Source organism: Conger conger, chromosome 19, assembly GCF_963514075.1.
Source record: "Conger conger chromosome 19, fConCon1.1, whole genome shotgun sequence".
Classification (NCBI taxonomy): Eukaryota; Metazoa; Chordata; class Actinopteri; order Anguilliformes; family Congridae; genus Conger; species Conger conger.
The window spans coordinates 9,155,569-9,169,142 of NC_083778.1; the positions used below are offsets into that span (position 1 = coordinate 9,155,569).

General features: G+C 43.5%; 1 protein-coding gene across 1 annotated transcript; it reads left to right on the plus strand.

Annotated features, from left to right (window-relative positions):
* Positions 1 to 1,569: 1,569 nt before the first annotated feature.
* Positions 1,570 to 12,989, plus strand: cd36 (CD36 molecule (thrombospondin receptor)). The gene is made up of 12 exons (XM_061229861.1): positions 1,570 to 1,692; positions 2,361 to 2,521; positions 3,069 to 3,213; positions 6,369 to 6,536; positions 7,288 to 7,379; positions 7,936 to 7,985; positions 9,002 to 9,071; positions 9,783 to 9,970; positions 11,094 to 11,212; positions 12,041 to 12,114; positions 12,223 to 12,277; positions 12,819 to 12,989. Exons 1-12 carry the CDS (start codon positions 1,570 to 1,572, stop codon positions 12,987 to 12,989), a joined length of 1,416 nt encoding a protein of 471 aa, XP_061085845.1.
* The last annotated feature ends 585 nt before the right edge of the window (positions 12,990 to 13,574 follow it).

The following is a 13,574-nucleotide window of genomic DNA, read 5'->3' on the forward strand; positions in this document are numbered from 1 at the left end:
TTGTCATTATGACGAGCCGAAATAAAATGAAGCTTATGTCAGTACCGTGTGCCCGGGAGGATAAGCAGTTTTGGCTTCTTTATAGCCGCCATTAAAGCGCACAGATTTGGATCTGCATGTAGGCGTGTTTTGCAGCTTTAGCACTGATAGCATTGATAAATGTGTGGCTCCAGGCCTGAGTACACAAAGCATCCTGAGGCCTTGGATTAGACCATCTGCAGCGCACCAGAGATACGGATCTCTAGCGCAGACACCGTTTACAAACATCTGAGCGCGAGAGAAGGGCGATTCGTCGATTCGTTTTGACGGCTTACATTACCCTGCCGAAAAAAAACAGCGCAAGCTAGGTTTCGAAACGGCTGGTTGCTGGGTCGACCAGTCCAGACCAGCTCAAGCTATGTTACGGAACAAGTCAACCAGCTACCAGCTCAGACATGGTAGACCAGCTCATACCCAGCTAAGCTAGCTCATGACCAGTTTGACCAGCTCGAAGTTTGCGTAGCCGGTAATACACACACTTACAGCTTTTGCACTATGGAAGCAGTTGTTTTTGTGGCCAGTGAAAATAGAATAGGCCTTGGACAGTGACTTACTGAGCCTGCTGTTCTCATGACAGCACATTCTTGGTCCTAATTGCCTGGGCCTGCCATTCCTTGCTCCTGCAATATTGCTGCTCACCGACCACCACCCCACCTACTGCCTGTTGTTTGGATCCACTTAAGTACAAAGTACCAGAGCAGGTCGGCATTCGTTTTGTTTAGCAGTTACGCTCTCTGTTCAATAGGGTAGTCGCTGAAGCAGATCCACTCAACACCAAACCTAAAAAAACTGGCAACTTATATATTCATGAAAGTATGTAATCAAAATACGCGAGTAGTCCTGATTGAAATTATGTTAATTTTCTTGTGCTTATAATTAAGGTGCTGTGTATAAAGGCCCAGCTCAGATGTTCCTGATCTAATAGGGTTCCTACCAACCAGACAACCGAGCAACGATCAACTATTTTATACATCGGTCAAAAGGGTGCGGATGCGCGTGTTTGACAGGGGTTGTCAAGCGTGCACCTTCCTTCACCAGCGTTTCCTTGAGTTCGGCCCACGACGCCTCCAGAAGTCTCGCGACCCGGACCCACCCCCCTCCATACCCCCATCAGACACCCTTCACTTAGCACCAGCGTGCCCCAGGAACGTAATGCTAACAGCTTTGAGCACGCACACGTTTCAAAATGCCCGACGATTTTTACATATCTGCCCATGTATTTCTCAGATGATCATTTTCATTAAAATATATTGCAGCATGTTAAATTTCCGTCTGGGGAAAGCCTACTGTAGCAAAGTTCCTGTCCCCAGACCGTTATCTACCCCTTCCCAGAATCCCCCACTCGGGTTTAATATCCAGCGATAGCGCTTGGAAGGGGGGGGGCGAACGGGATATTAAACAGAGATATCTTCGGAGCGGTTTTTACGAGCTGAACTTTGCACGGGGGAGTTTCCGGCGGCGTCGGGGAAAGCGCTGGTCCCTCGTCCCGCCGTCCGCTCAGTCTCGGAGCCGACGGCGAGCGATTGGGACATGGGGTTCTGCAGCGTCAGGTGCTGGCTGATCACGGGGGCCGTGATGGGGGGAGTGCTCGCCATTTTGGGGGGGATACTGTTCCCCGTGGGAGATTCCATCATCAGAGACACCGTCCACAAGGTAGGGCGATCTGCACCCCCCCCTGCTGGGACCCGGGTTTTGGGGGAAACCCGAAATCAGACCGCCCAATCGGAAAACAGCAGAGATCAGCACGGATTGCAAGTTTTCTGCGCCCGTTTTAAGCGCAGGTGTGAACTTTAAAAAGACAAAAACAAACTGCGAATATATTATGTTATGGGAAATGGAATACATTGTAAAACGTGTGATTTTTTGGGGAAATATATCAAATATATTTTACATTTTAACAATGTATTTAAAAAAAAAAGTGTTGTACCTGCTGATGCAGCAATAATTTATATATTTGCCCATATATTGTGAATTTCTTTATTGCGATTACAGCCTACATTTATTTACATATTTTCTATATATTTTTGTACATAGCGCATCTGCAATGTATAAGAGGCATTGGAAGCGGACGAAAGAGAGAGAGAGAGAGGGGGAGAGAGAGCAGGAGAGAGAAGGAGAGAGAGAGTGAGAGAGAGAGAGGGAGAGAGAGCAGGAGAGAGAAGGAGAGAGAGTGAGAGTGAGAGAGAGAGAGAGGGAGAGGGAGAGAGAGAGAGATCAACATCCCGAGCCAAAATCCAAGCTCCGATTCCCAGACGCTTTCCGACTTTCCCGCTTTCCCGATTCCGCCTGGAATCAAACGGTCGGCGTTCCCGTCTCCGCAGGAGACCGTCCTGGAGAACGGAACGACGGCGTACGAGGCCTGGACCGTGACCAGCGTGGCCGTGTACCGGGAGCTCTGGCTGTTCGAGGTCACCAACCCCACCGAGGTGGTGCAGCTGGGAGCCAAGCCCACCGTGGTCGAGAGGGGACCCTACACATACAAGTACTGCTGATCGTTTCACATCCGAGGCACCACATATTCCGGGAAAATCACACTATACACTCAACGGCTGACCTAACTCTTTAGTATCAGACGCTCTCAGAAAAAAAAGGTTCCGGAAAGAACGCTTGGATTCCGTAGAAGAACCCTGTCTAGTTCAAGAGTTCTTCGCCTGGAAGCTTTCACATTTCACACCTATGAGAGAGGGTTCCACGAAGACATAGACAGGGTTCCTTCTATGGAGGCATTTACTTAACACAGGCGTGTGAACACACAACGCATCATAACTCAGAGTGGATAGGCTACAGCAGTAGAAGTCTAAAAAAGAAGTCTAATAAATACCTAATAAAGTGCTTGGTGAGTGTATATAACACACACCGTATCAATCACACGGACCTACATCCTGATCTCACACACACACGCACGGGCAATCAGCTACTATTTAACACGACCTCTGCGGAAAGTTTTGTGCATTGTGAGGCAGCATAGCGAACGCGGGAGTGTTTCTGTTGACGGCGTACCCACCCGCGCCCTTTTCTGTTCCCCTCAGGATCCGCTACCTGCCCAAAGAGAACATCACGGCCAACAGCAACCACACCATCTCCTTCGTCCTCCCTGCCGGGGCCATATTCCAGCGCGATCGGTCCGTCGGAGACGAGGAAGACGCCATCAGCTTCCTCAACCTGGCCGTGGTTGTGAGTCCGGGGTTTTGAATTGGCGGGTGGTGGAGGGGGACCTGTCCAATTGTGGACCAGGGCAGTGGAGGTTTTCTGGTCTATTTCTGTTCCCTAAAAGAGACCCGAGCTTCCCCTGACTCCCCCCTTAATTTGAGTCCTTGGTACATTCGATCAAGCTTGCCCATGTAATGTCGGTGGTTAAGAAATGGTATGTCCCACCGTAGGGGTGCTCAAAATAGTAGTACAGTTTTACTTCAAAAGGGCTGGGGAACAGGTATTTGAATATTCAATCATAACTACTTTGTTGATGTAAAGATTTTAGATTTTAGGGGGGTGTCAGATCCCAGCTATTTCACATCCTGCGGACAACCTTATTGGTTAAACTTTATTCAGACAGTGTAAGAGATGGAGAAGGGATCACAGCTCAGAAACGGCCAAGGCAGGGCTTCGAACCCCCAACCACACAGGGGGATTTGACAGCTACAGTACTGTGCAAAAGTCTAAGACACCAGGGATTCTACAAAGTAAATTTGGTCTTTGATATTTTTATATGTATTTATTTGTTTGTTTCTATATTCGTGTGTCAGTAGAAAAGAGCCCATTTGAGAGTTCCGAACATTAATTTTCCGAAGAGTTCAATGTCACAATGAAACGTTTGCATTTCCTGAATTAAGTAACGGACAACTTGATTTGAGGCTGTCTGACATTACCTGGAGAGCCAGAAGCAAATGAGATAGCCAAAGTCTGCAGAAGGACTGGAGTGGCAAATCCTCCCATTATTTGGTACAACTCACCAGCTGATTTTCTTATAAAACTACAGGAGGGTGTACGTAAGAGAATTGACGCAGTCTTATAGACAAAGGGTGGTCACATTGATATTGATTTGATTCAGTTTTTTGTTCTCCATTGCTCTTTATAGGACATTTAAAAATGTTCATTTAATTATCTTCGAAAGCATCTTTGCTTTCCGGACTCTATCTGGCTTCAGAGTCAGTGGCACTATGGACCACGCCAGAAGCCTAACCTGAAGTCACCTTTCTTGACAGACAATCCACACATTTCACAGGGCATCCCCCTATCTCACCACCACAAGACTACGTCTGTCTGTCTTAAATCATTAATCGCTGTAAAGCTTATTTCTTTCCCTCCCTTGGCCTGGGGTTTTATATATATTACATTACATTACATTATTGGCATTTAGCAGACGCTCTTATCCAGAGCAACTTACAGTTGATTAGACTAAGCAGGAGACAATCTTCCCCTGGAGCAATGCAGGGTTAAGGGCCTTGCTCAAGGGCCCAACGGCTGTGCGGATCTTATTGTGGCTACACCGGGATTAGAATCACCGACCTTGAGTGTCCCAGTCATTTACCCTAATCACTACGCTACAGGCTGCCCCTATTTTTTATAGCTTTGTATTGTGGTTCTTACATAGTTCACTTGATATTTAGTGCTTTCCTGGTATTGCACATGCTGGGCATGGTGTTGTTTGGCAGTTCACGCTGTTATTCAGTAGAATTTGGTTAGATTATCTTATGTTCTATAGACCTGGGTCAAATATGTCATCGTTTTGGCTTCAGAATACATCTCTGTGCTTTATTGATCTTACCTGGTGCAACTGAGCCAACCAAGTAGACCTGAATGTCTGCATTTTTTTATTGTAGGTTCCAACAGAGCAGACTAGCATAGAACATTTTGTGAATCCAAAACAATTGCGTATTTGACCCATGTAGAAGACCTGGATATAAGTGCCTGCTAAATTAATGTAATGTTACATAATGTAATGATTCAGCTTTAAATCTATATTGAAGTTCCTGTTGAAGTAAAGGTAAAAGACAACAGAAAAGATTCATATTATCACGCTGTTTTATGACTCTGCTGTCCAATGTCACAACTGATTATGTTTATGACAGATCATGCAATAATTATGAGCATTATCTTTAAAGTAATAAAGGTCGATTGCCTTTGTATAATCATTGATCCTTATCTGTGTGTGTGTGTTTATGTGAGTGATTGCGAGTGTGAGTGAGTGCATGTGAGTGCATGTGTGTGTCCGTGTGTGTGTCCGTGTGTGTGTTTGTGTTTTCTGGCATATTATTTCCATAATTATGTTCTAAATAACGATTACATATAATATATAATAACGATACTGTATAATATGAAGAAACTTTTGTTCAGTTTAATTCGATTTTGAATTAGCAAAAAAAAAAAAGGTTATTTTGCTGAATGACTTGTAATATATTGACATCATAAACATGAAAACTAGCATAAAATGCCTTCTTGACCAGGGAAAACTAGTCCAATATGATAAAATGCCCATTTCAGGAGTAGGCCAACATGCTGTACACAATGTATCATAGGTTATTGTACAAGTGGTTGCATGGACATGTCAAGATTTAGATTTATATATTTATATATTTATATAAACGAGGAAGACACCAATGCTCAGACGGAATGACCCGCTATTTCAGGTCAATACAGGGTGAATGATAAAATAACATCAGTGAAAATGTTATATTGTGACTTTGTTTAGGAAATTATATCAGCAACTCGCAAGCTATTTAACTTTTTGACATTGGAATATTGGTCTGACGACAAACTGACCCAATTAGCTATCATTTGCTTGCGAACTTAAATAGCTTGCTAGTCAGACAATAAAGGTTTTTTATATACATTCATTATGGAAGGAAAATGTATCCATTCCACCAACTGTCCTGTTCAGTCATATTTGACTTCAAATCAAACACTCTCAGTAATACGGGTTCAGGAAGTGCTTCAAAATGTACAAATGCTTGTTGCTATAGCTGCATAAAATTGTACCTCTATCCAGCAATATATAACTAATTTGTACCTTTTATTGCTCGGAAAACATAAACATTACTGTACTTTCAGGGTACATTTGGGAAATTTGATCCTTGAAGAACAATAATATACCCCCAATGTCACTTTATTTCTGAGAGTGAAGATAATTATTTTAGATGTTTATAAATTTGGAAAAGATGTGCATCTCTTTCTCCTGGCTTGATTAAAACAGTAAACCATGCACTATAAACCGATTCAATAAAGTAGCCTTTAACATCCAAAAGGAATATGAAAACATTAAAGGTCTAATATCTTCTAGCTGATTCTTTTCTATGATTATAACATGAGTTATTGTCCGTTTTCTTTTTCAGGGTGCCTATTCCATGCTGCCCAAATTGCTCCATGGTCGCCTGAATTTGGCCATAAAGAAGCACAACGCCTCGCTCTTTCAGTCCAGGACGGTGAAAGAACTCCTCTGGGGCTACGACGACCCTCTCTTATCCCCCCTTTTGAACCTAACAGTTGGCGTTTTCGTGCCAGTAGGTGCCTCATGTTAAATACACATTGAGGGGGAACTCCTCCAACAAAAATCATAGTTTGGTATGTTCCGTCTCATCCGGCTCATAATTTGTATGGCCTCCATTTCGTGTGTCCATCAGAAGTAGGACCGACCTCCTCCTTGTCTTATTTAAGTGAAAGGAGGTGTCTTCGGATCTGAGTGTCAAATCTATAGTTTTCTATCTTTCGTATTATGAAGCCTCCTATATATTTCCTAGAGCCATTGTCTCCAGCTGGTAAAAGAGGAGGCATCAGGCCTGGGTGACATAAATAGGCAGGGCCAAATCATTACATGTAAACCATTATAAATGATATTAAAAAAATATATTCTTAAGGTGAGCAATGATGTACTAAATACTGGTTTTTGGCTGGAGTTCCCCTTTAAAATCCGTAACTGACGGTTTTGTGTCAAAATATCAGATTCTCCTGCCTAGTGGGTTGACTGAAAGTTTAAAATCATTAAAAGTTTGCATTGCACATTAAATCGATTGTAATCAATTAATGTCAGACGCAAACCAGGAGGAATGCATTATTTGCTTGTTTGGATTTCATACCTAACAAACGGCAATTGGCGTCTTTTTGATTGCTCTCTACCTCTGTGTCACCAGAAATCAAACCTACAATACATCTCCCGCCATTTTGATTGTGGTTTCGAGATTCTGTCTGTTCTGTCTGTTCTGAATACCGCCACAGAAGACATTTAATTCGGTTTTCTTTTGTGGTTTAATCCAGTACAACGACACCTATGACGGCCCTTACAACGTGTTCACCGGGAAGGATGACATCAGCAAAGTGTCTATGATTGACAGGTGGAAAGGAGAAACGTGAGTGATGCGATTAAGCAACGAGATCTGACGACTAGGGCAATCTGAGATTACATTTATATAGCGCCTTTATCCAAAGCGCTGTACAATTGATGCTTCTCATTCACCCGTTCATACACACACTCACACACCGATGGCGATTGGCTGCCATGCAAGGCGCCGACCAGCTCGTCAGGAGCATTTGGGGGTTAGGAGTCCTGCTCAGGGACACTTCGACACAGCCCGGGCGGGGGATCGAACCGGCGACCCTCCGACTGCCAGACGACCGCTCTTACTGCCTGAGCCACGTCGCCCCATTACATCACATTATAGTCATTTAGCTGACGCTCTTATCCAGAGATGCATCTCTGGCACTGTCAGTTAAGGCCTACCACTGCTTCCGCTATGCTAAAACAGCTTAACGAATGTATCATTTATCATACCAAAAATCAACATATGGTTATAAATGGTTGTTTATTATGATATTATACACCGTTGCTACTTATTACATACCTTTGTTCCCTGGCTGCAGGTGGTATCAGTGACCTGACATTTAGAAATGCCCTTTGTATTTCAGGAAGCTGAACTACTGGAATGACAAATACTGCAACATGATCAATGGTACAGGTACGGAAATATACTGCACAAGTATTAATGGTACAGGTAAACACAAACACTGCACTAATATTAATGGTACAGGCAAACACAAACACTGTACTAATATTAATGGTACAGATAAACACAAACACTGTACTAATATTAATGGTACAGGTAAACACAAACACTGTACTAATATTAATGGTACAGGTCAACACAAACACTGTACTAATATTAATGGTACAGGTAAACTCAAACACTGTACTAATATTAATGGTACAGGCAAACACAAACACTGTACTAATATTAATGGTACAGATAAACACAAACACTGTACTAATATTAATGGTACAGGTCAACACAAACACTACTAATATTAATGGTACAGGTCAACACAAACACTGTACGAATATTAATGGTCCAGGTAAACACAAACACTGTACTAATATCAATGGTACAGGTAAACACAAACACTGTACTACTATTAATGGTACAGGTAATCACAGACACTGTACTAATATTAATGGTACTGGTAAACACGAACACTTTACTAATATTTACTTGCATGAAAAAAGGTATGCCCAAAATTATTTATTTGTTGTGTAGTCTGATGCACGCTGTGAAAATTCAGTCACACTTTACAATGAGGTATATGAATTGACATTAACTAATGTAGATGAAATTGAAATTAACTTTTAATTAATCAATGTATTTGTTAACTACTAATGTATTAGTTAACGTAATATTTATACATTAGCAAACCATAGGATAAACTCACAATGAGCTAACCAATAACAAATGCATATAAATCGACATGAACTCATGCACTTGTTGACATGAATTCATGACGGACAAATACATTTACAAAGCTGTACAGATCGACTTCCCAGTAGTTAACTAACAACTACATTAGTTAATGCTAATTCATGAAAGCTTATAAGTGTCAGCGAAGATTATTTTGAGACGGTGCTGCACAGAAGACGCCGGATGAGCGGTGGATGTTTCCGGAATAATGATTAGAGCGGATTTCTCCCGCTGTGACACAGATGCGTCCTCGTTCCCACCCTTCCTGGACAAGAAGTCGCCGCTATATTTCTTCTCCTCTGACATCTGTAGGTAAGTCCGCGTTGTGTGTGTGTGTGCGCATTTGTGTGTATGTGTGAGTGTGTGTGTGTGTGAGTGTGTATGTGTGCGTTTGTGTGTGTGTGTGTGCGTTTGTGTGTGTGTGAGTGTGTGTGCGTTTGTGTCTGTGTCTGGGGGTGTGTGTGTCTGTGGGTGTGTGTGTGTGTGAGTGTGTGTGTGTGTGTGTGTGTGTGTCTGTGTGTGTGTGTGTGTCTGTGTGTGTGTCTGTGGGTGTGTGAGAGTCACAGTCAAAGTCACTTAGAACACATCTCTTCTGACATTTGGTCTGAAAAACAACTGAACCTCTTGATCACGCCTGCATGCTTTTATGCATTTAGTTGCTGCCACATGATTGGCTGATTAAATATTAGCATTAACAAGCTGGTGTACTGGTCTACCTAATAAAGTGCTCAGTGGGTGTATAAATAGATTTTGGTGAAGATAAAAAAAAACAAAAAAAAAAACAATTTTGGCTTCTGATGGGGGCCCTTAAATGGCTTTGAGCCTGGGTAGGGATCTCTGGGTGGTCTCTGGATCAGAAAAGGCTGACAACCCTCTGATCTAAACAAATTTGACAGTGGGGACCGGTACTTAGTACGGGAGTCAGTAATACAGGAAATGCAATCCCACATATGGCCAGTAGGGGTCAGGAAAACCCAGTTAAAAAAGGCTGAATGAACATCCGCAGCTGCGGGGTCATTTCAGGTCCGTGTCGGCGGACTTCGAGCGCAGTTTGGTCCTGAAGGAGATCGAGCTCTACCGCTACACGCTAAACCCGCTAACGATGGCCGCTCCCACGGAGAACCCGGACAACCGATGCTACTGCTCCGACCCCGAGGTGACCCGGAACTGCACCACGGCCGGGGTCCTGGACGTCAGCGCCTGCAGGGAAAGTGAGTCCAGGACTACTGCTGAAGGCCTTAGACCAGGACTACTGCTGAAGGCCTTAGACCAGGACTATTACTGAAGGCCTTACAGCAGGACTACTGCTGAAGGCCTTAGACCAGGACTATTACTGAAGGCCTTAGACCAGGACTATTGCTGAAGGCCTTAGACCAGGACTATTACTGAAGGCCTTAGACCAGGACTATTGCTGAAGGCCTTAGACCAGGACTATTGCTGAAGGCCTTAGACCAGGACTACTGCTGAAGGCCTTAGACCAGGACTATTACTGAAGGCCTTACAGCAGGACTACTGCTGAAGGCCTTAGACCAGGACTATTACTGAAGGCCTTAGACCAGGACTATTGCTGAAGGCCTTAGACCAGGACTATTACTGAAGGCCTTAGACCAGGACTATTGCTGAAGGCCTTAGACCAGGACTATTGCTGAAGGCCTTAGACCAGGACTACTGCTGAAGGCCTTAGACCAGGACTATTACTGAAGGCTTTAGAGCAGGACTATTACTGAAGGCTTTAGAGCAGGACTACTGCTGAAGGCCTTAGACCAGGACTATTACTGAAGGCCTTAGACCAGGACTATTACTGAAGGCCTTAGACCAGGACTATTACTGAAGGCCTTACAGCAGGACTATTACTGAAGGCCTTAGACCAGGACTATTACTGAAGGCTTTAGAGCAGGCCTATTACTGAAGGCTTTAGAGCAGGACTATTACTGAAGGCCTTAGACCAGGACTATTACTGAAGGCTTTAGAGCAGGACTATTACTGAAGGCTTTAGAGCAGGACTATTACTGAAGGCTTTAGAGCAGGACTATTACTGAAGGCTTTAGAGCAGGACTATTACTGAAGGTGTTATTTCAGGACTATGACTGAAGGCCTTAGACCAGGAGTACTGTTGTAGACCTTAGACCAGGTCTAGTCCAGGACTATTACTGAAGGCCTTAGACCAGGACTATTACTGGAGGTACAGTGTTAGCATACCTGCACTCGTACATTAAACAAATACATAAAAAATAAAGTAATTGCAAAACATTTATAAAATGGCACAGTATGCAATGACGTGCGAGAGTGCTTCAGTGCCTCCCAAAAAGAAACGGAGCTCTCGCCCCTCTCCAGATATGCCCATCTTCATCTCCCTGCCCCACTTCCTGCACGGCAGCCCGTCCCTGTCTCAGGACGTGCTCGGCCTGAAGGCCATCGAAGAGGAGCACTTCACCTTCCTGGACGTGGAGCCCGTGAGTGACCTTTGCCCCTTGACCTTTGACCTCAGCAGCCCTTTCACTCACTACCGTTCACTCGTGACCCTTTCCCCTGAGAGCGGATATCACTGAGAGCGGTTATCACTGAGCATGCAGCCTGAATGTACAGAGATACACTTCACTCATTTAATCTCAGGGACTCGTTTAATCTCAATAACTCATTTAATCTCAGTGACTCATTTAATCTCAGCGACTCATTTAATCGCAGGGACTCATTTAATCTCACTAACTCATTTAGGTTTATAATAACTCATTTAATCTCACTAACTCATTTAATCTCAGTGACTCATTTAATCTGTGACTCATTTAATCTCAGTAACTCATTTCATCTCAGTGACTCATTTAATCTCATTCATTTAATCTCAGTAACTCATTTAGGTTTACAGTGACTCATTTAATCTCACCAACTCATTTAGGCTTACAGTGACTCATGTAATCTCACAGTAACTAATTTAATCACACAGTAACTAATTTAGCTTTACAGTGACTCATTTCGCTCATTTAGACCAGCAGTGACTCATTGAAATTCACAGAAACTCACTTGAGCTCACAGCAAGTCATTCAGGCTTGCAGTGACTCATGTACACTGACAGCAACTCACTTAAGCTCACAATAACCAATTTAGATTTTAAGTAACTCGTTTAAGATCACAGAAACTCATTAAACTCAGGCCAAGTGTGCATCTGCTGGACACTTCAATGTTTTTGCTGCGGAGAAATGTTTAAAATAGTCTTTTAGAGAAAAGTCTGTCGTGCCAATCCAAAACACATTCACCTCTGTCTGCATTACGTTCACTTTTGGCAGGTCACTGGGATGACGATGAGGTTCGCCAAGAGACTTCAGGTCAACATGATGTACGGGCCGTCCAAACAAATAGAGTACGTTTCAACCATCCACTCACTTCCTGTACAAGTTGTTTAATCATGTTTTGTATTATTCAAATGTACTCTCTCTCTCTCATGAAAGTCCTGCTTCCTCCTCCACAGAGTGCTAAATAAAGTGAAAGACTACACCGTATTCCCCCTGCTGTGGCTGAATGAGGTAAGATATTTACAGTGTATCTCCTTAAACAGTGACCCCTTTACCCCCAGTCCGTAAAGGAAATACATTTTCAAAGTCAAAATGATCCCCTCCTTACTTCCCCCCCATCTGCATTTGAAATGGTTCCCAAACATGTACCTCATATTCTGTACATAAAAACCCTGAACCAGTATTCGCTTGTAGGCTGCCCAGAGATCTATTGGGGGGCAGGTGCACAAAGAATCTAGAAATATTGTTTTACCAAGTTATTGTACAGAACATACCTCACCAAAATGAATAAAATAAAATGCATGACAGCAACAATAACACAATATAAATATCAAAGGGGGAAGGGGGGGTATTGGACACTTGATGCAAGAGGCAACCCCCCAACCTTCCTGCACAAACCTGTTAATATTTTAATATGAAACCGACAAAAAGTGTGTATTTTGTTTATTTCCCAACACGACGTGATTCGGGCCGCCCCCTCTAAGCGGCCAGGGAAGCCGTGGTTTAAGTTTACGCCGCGGTTTTTCCGACTTTTACGGGCTCTTTTCCCCAGTCGGCCGAGGTGGACGACGAGACGGCGGAAAGGTTCCGGAAGGAGCTGACGTCGCGCATCGAGACGGTCGAGGCGCTGCGGGTGGCCCTGCTCGCGGTCGGGAGCGTCCTGTTCACCGCCTGCATCATCACCATCGCCGTGACGAGCTCGAGGAGGGGCAAGAAAGCCTGAGCCACGACGAATAAACGTCCGATGTTCACAGTGCGGCTGTTGTGCTAGATTACAAACCATTCGGCCGAAAATGAATTCAAACGCAACATGAATGACAACGAGCCGAATCCGCATTTGTTTAAAAAGTGTTGAAAAGATTAAAGAAAAACACAGACATTTTGAGAAATATACCTTTTTTTCCCAGATTTATCCACACTTTGATTTCATTTTCATTTTTGTGCATTCGCCGGCTCAAGTATTTCTTCACTTTGAAGGTGGTAGGCTCCTGACTCCTATTGGCTTCAAGTCTTTATGCTAAGCTAACACATTATGCTAACATGGTACTGACTCCTATAGGCTTCAAGTCTTTATGCTAAGCTAACACGTTTTGCTTACATGGAAATTGAGCCAATGAATGCGGCTAAGTCTGGTGAAGTCGGGGGGAAAAACCCCCAAAATGTTGGCGTTTTCCTTTCAGGGAAAAAATTATTAAAGAATGAAAGCATGCGTGTTCAACAACTTTGATTGCACTCAAAAAAATATTGAGGCTTACTTAGAATTATGGACAGTGGTTGCACACCGCATAATTAAATGTATGCGACTTAA

What these genes read in the sequence shown, in the direction of transcription:
- cd36 (XM_061229861.1), top strand. Translation starts at nt 1,570, where the DNA reads ATGGGGTTCTGCAGCGTCAGGTGCTGGCTGATCACGGGGGCCGTGATG. An exon ending in GACAGGTGGAAAGGAGAAAC is followed by an intron (nt 7,380 to 7,935) that starts GTGAGTGATGCG and finishes TTTGTATTTCAG; the next exon opens with GAAGCTGAACTACTGGAATG. An exon ending in CCTTCCTGGACGTGGAGCCC is followed by an intron (nt 11,213 to 12,040) that starts GTGAGTGACCTT and finishes CACTTTTGGCAG; the next exon opens with GTCACTGGGATGACGATGAG.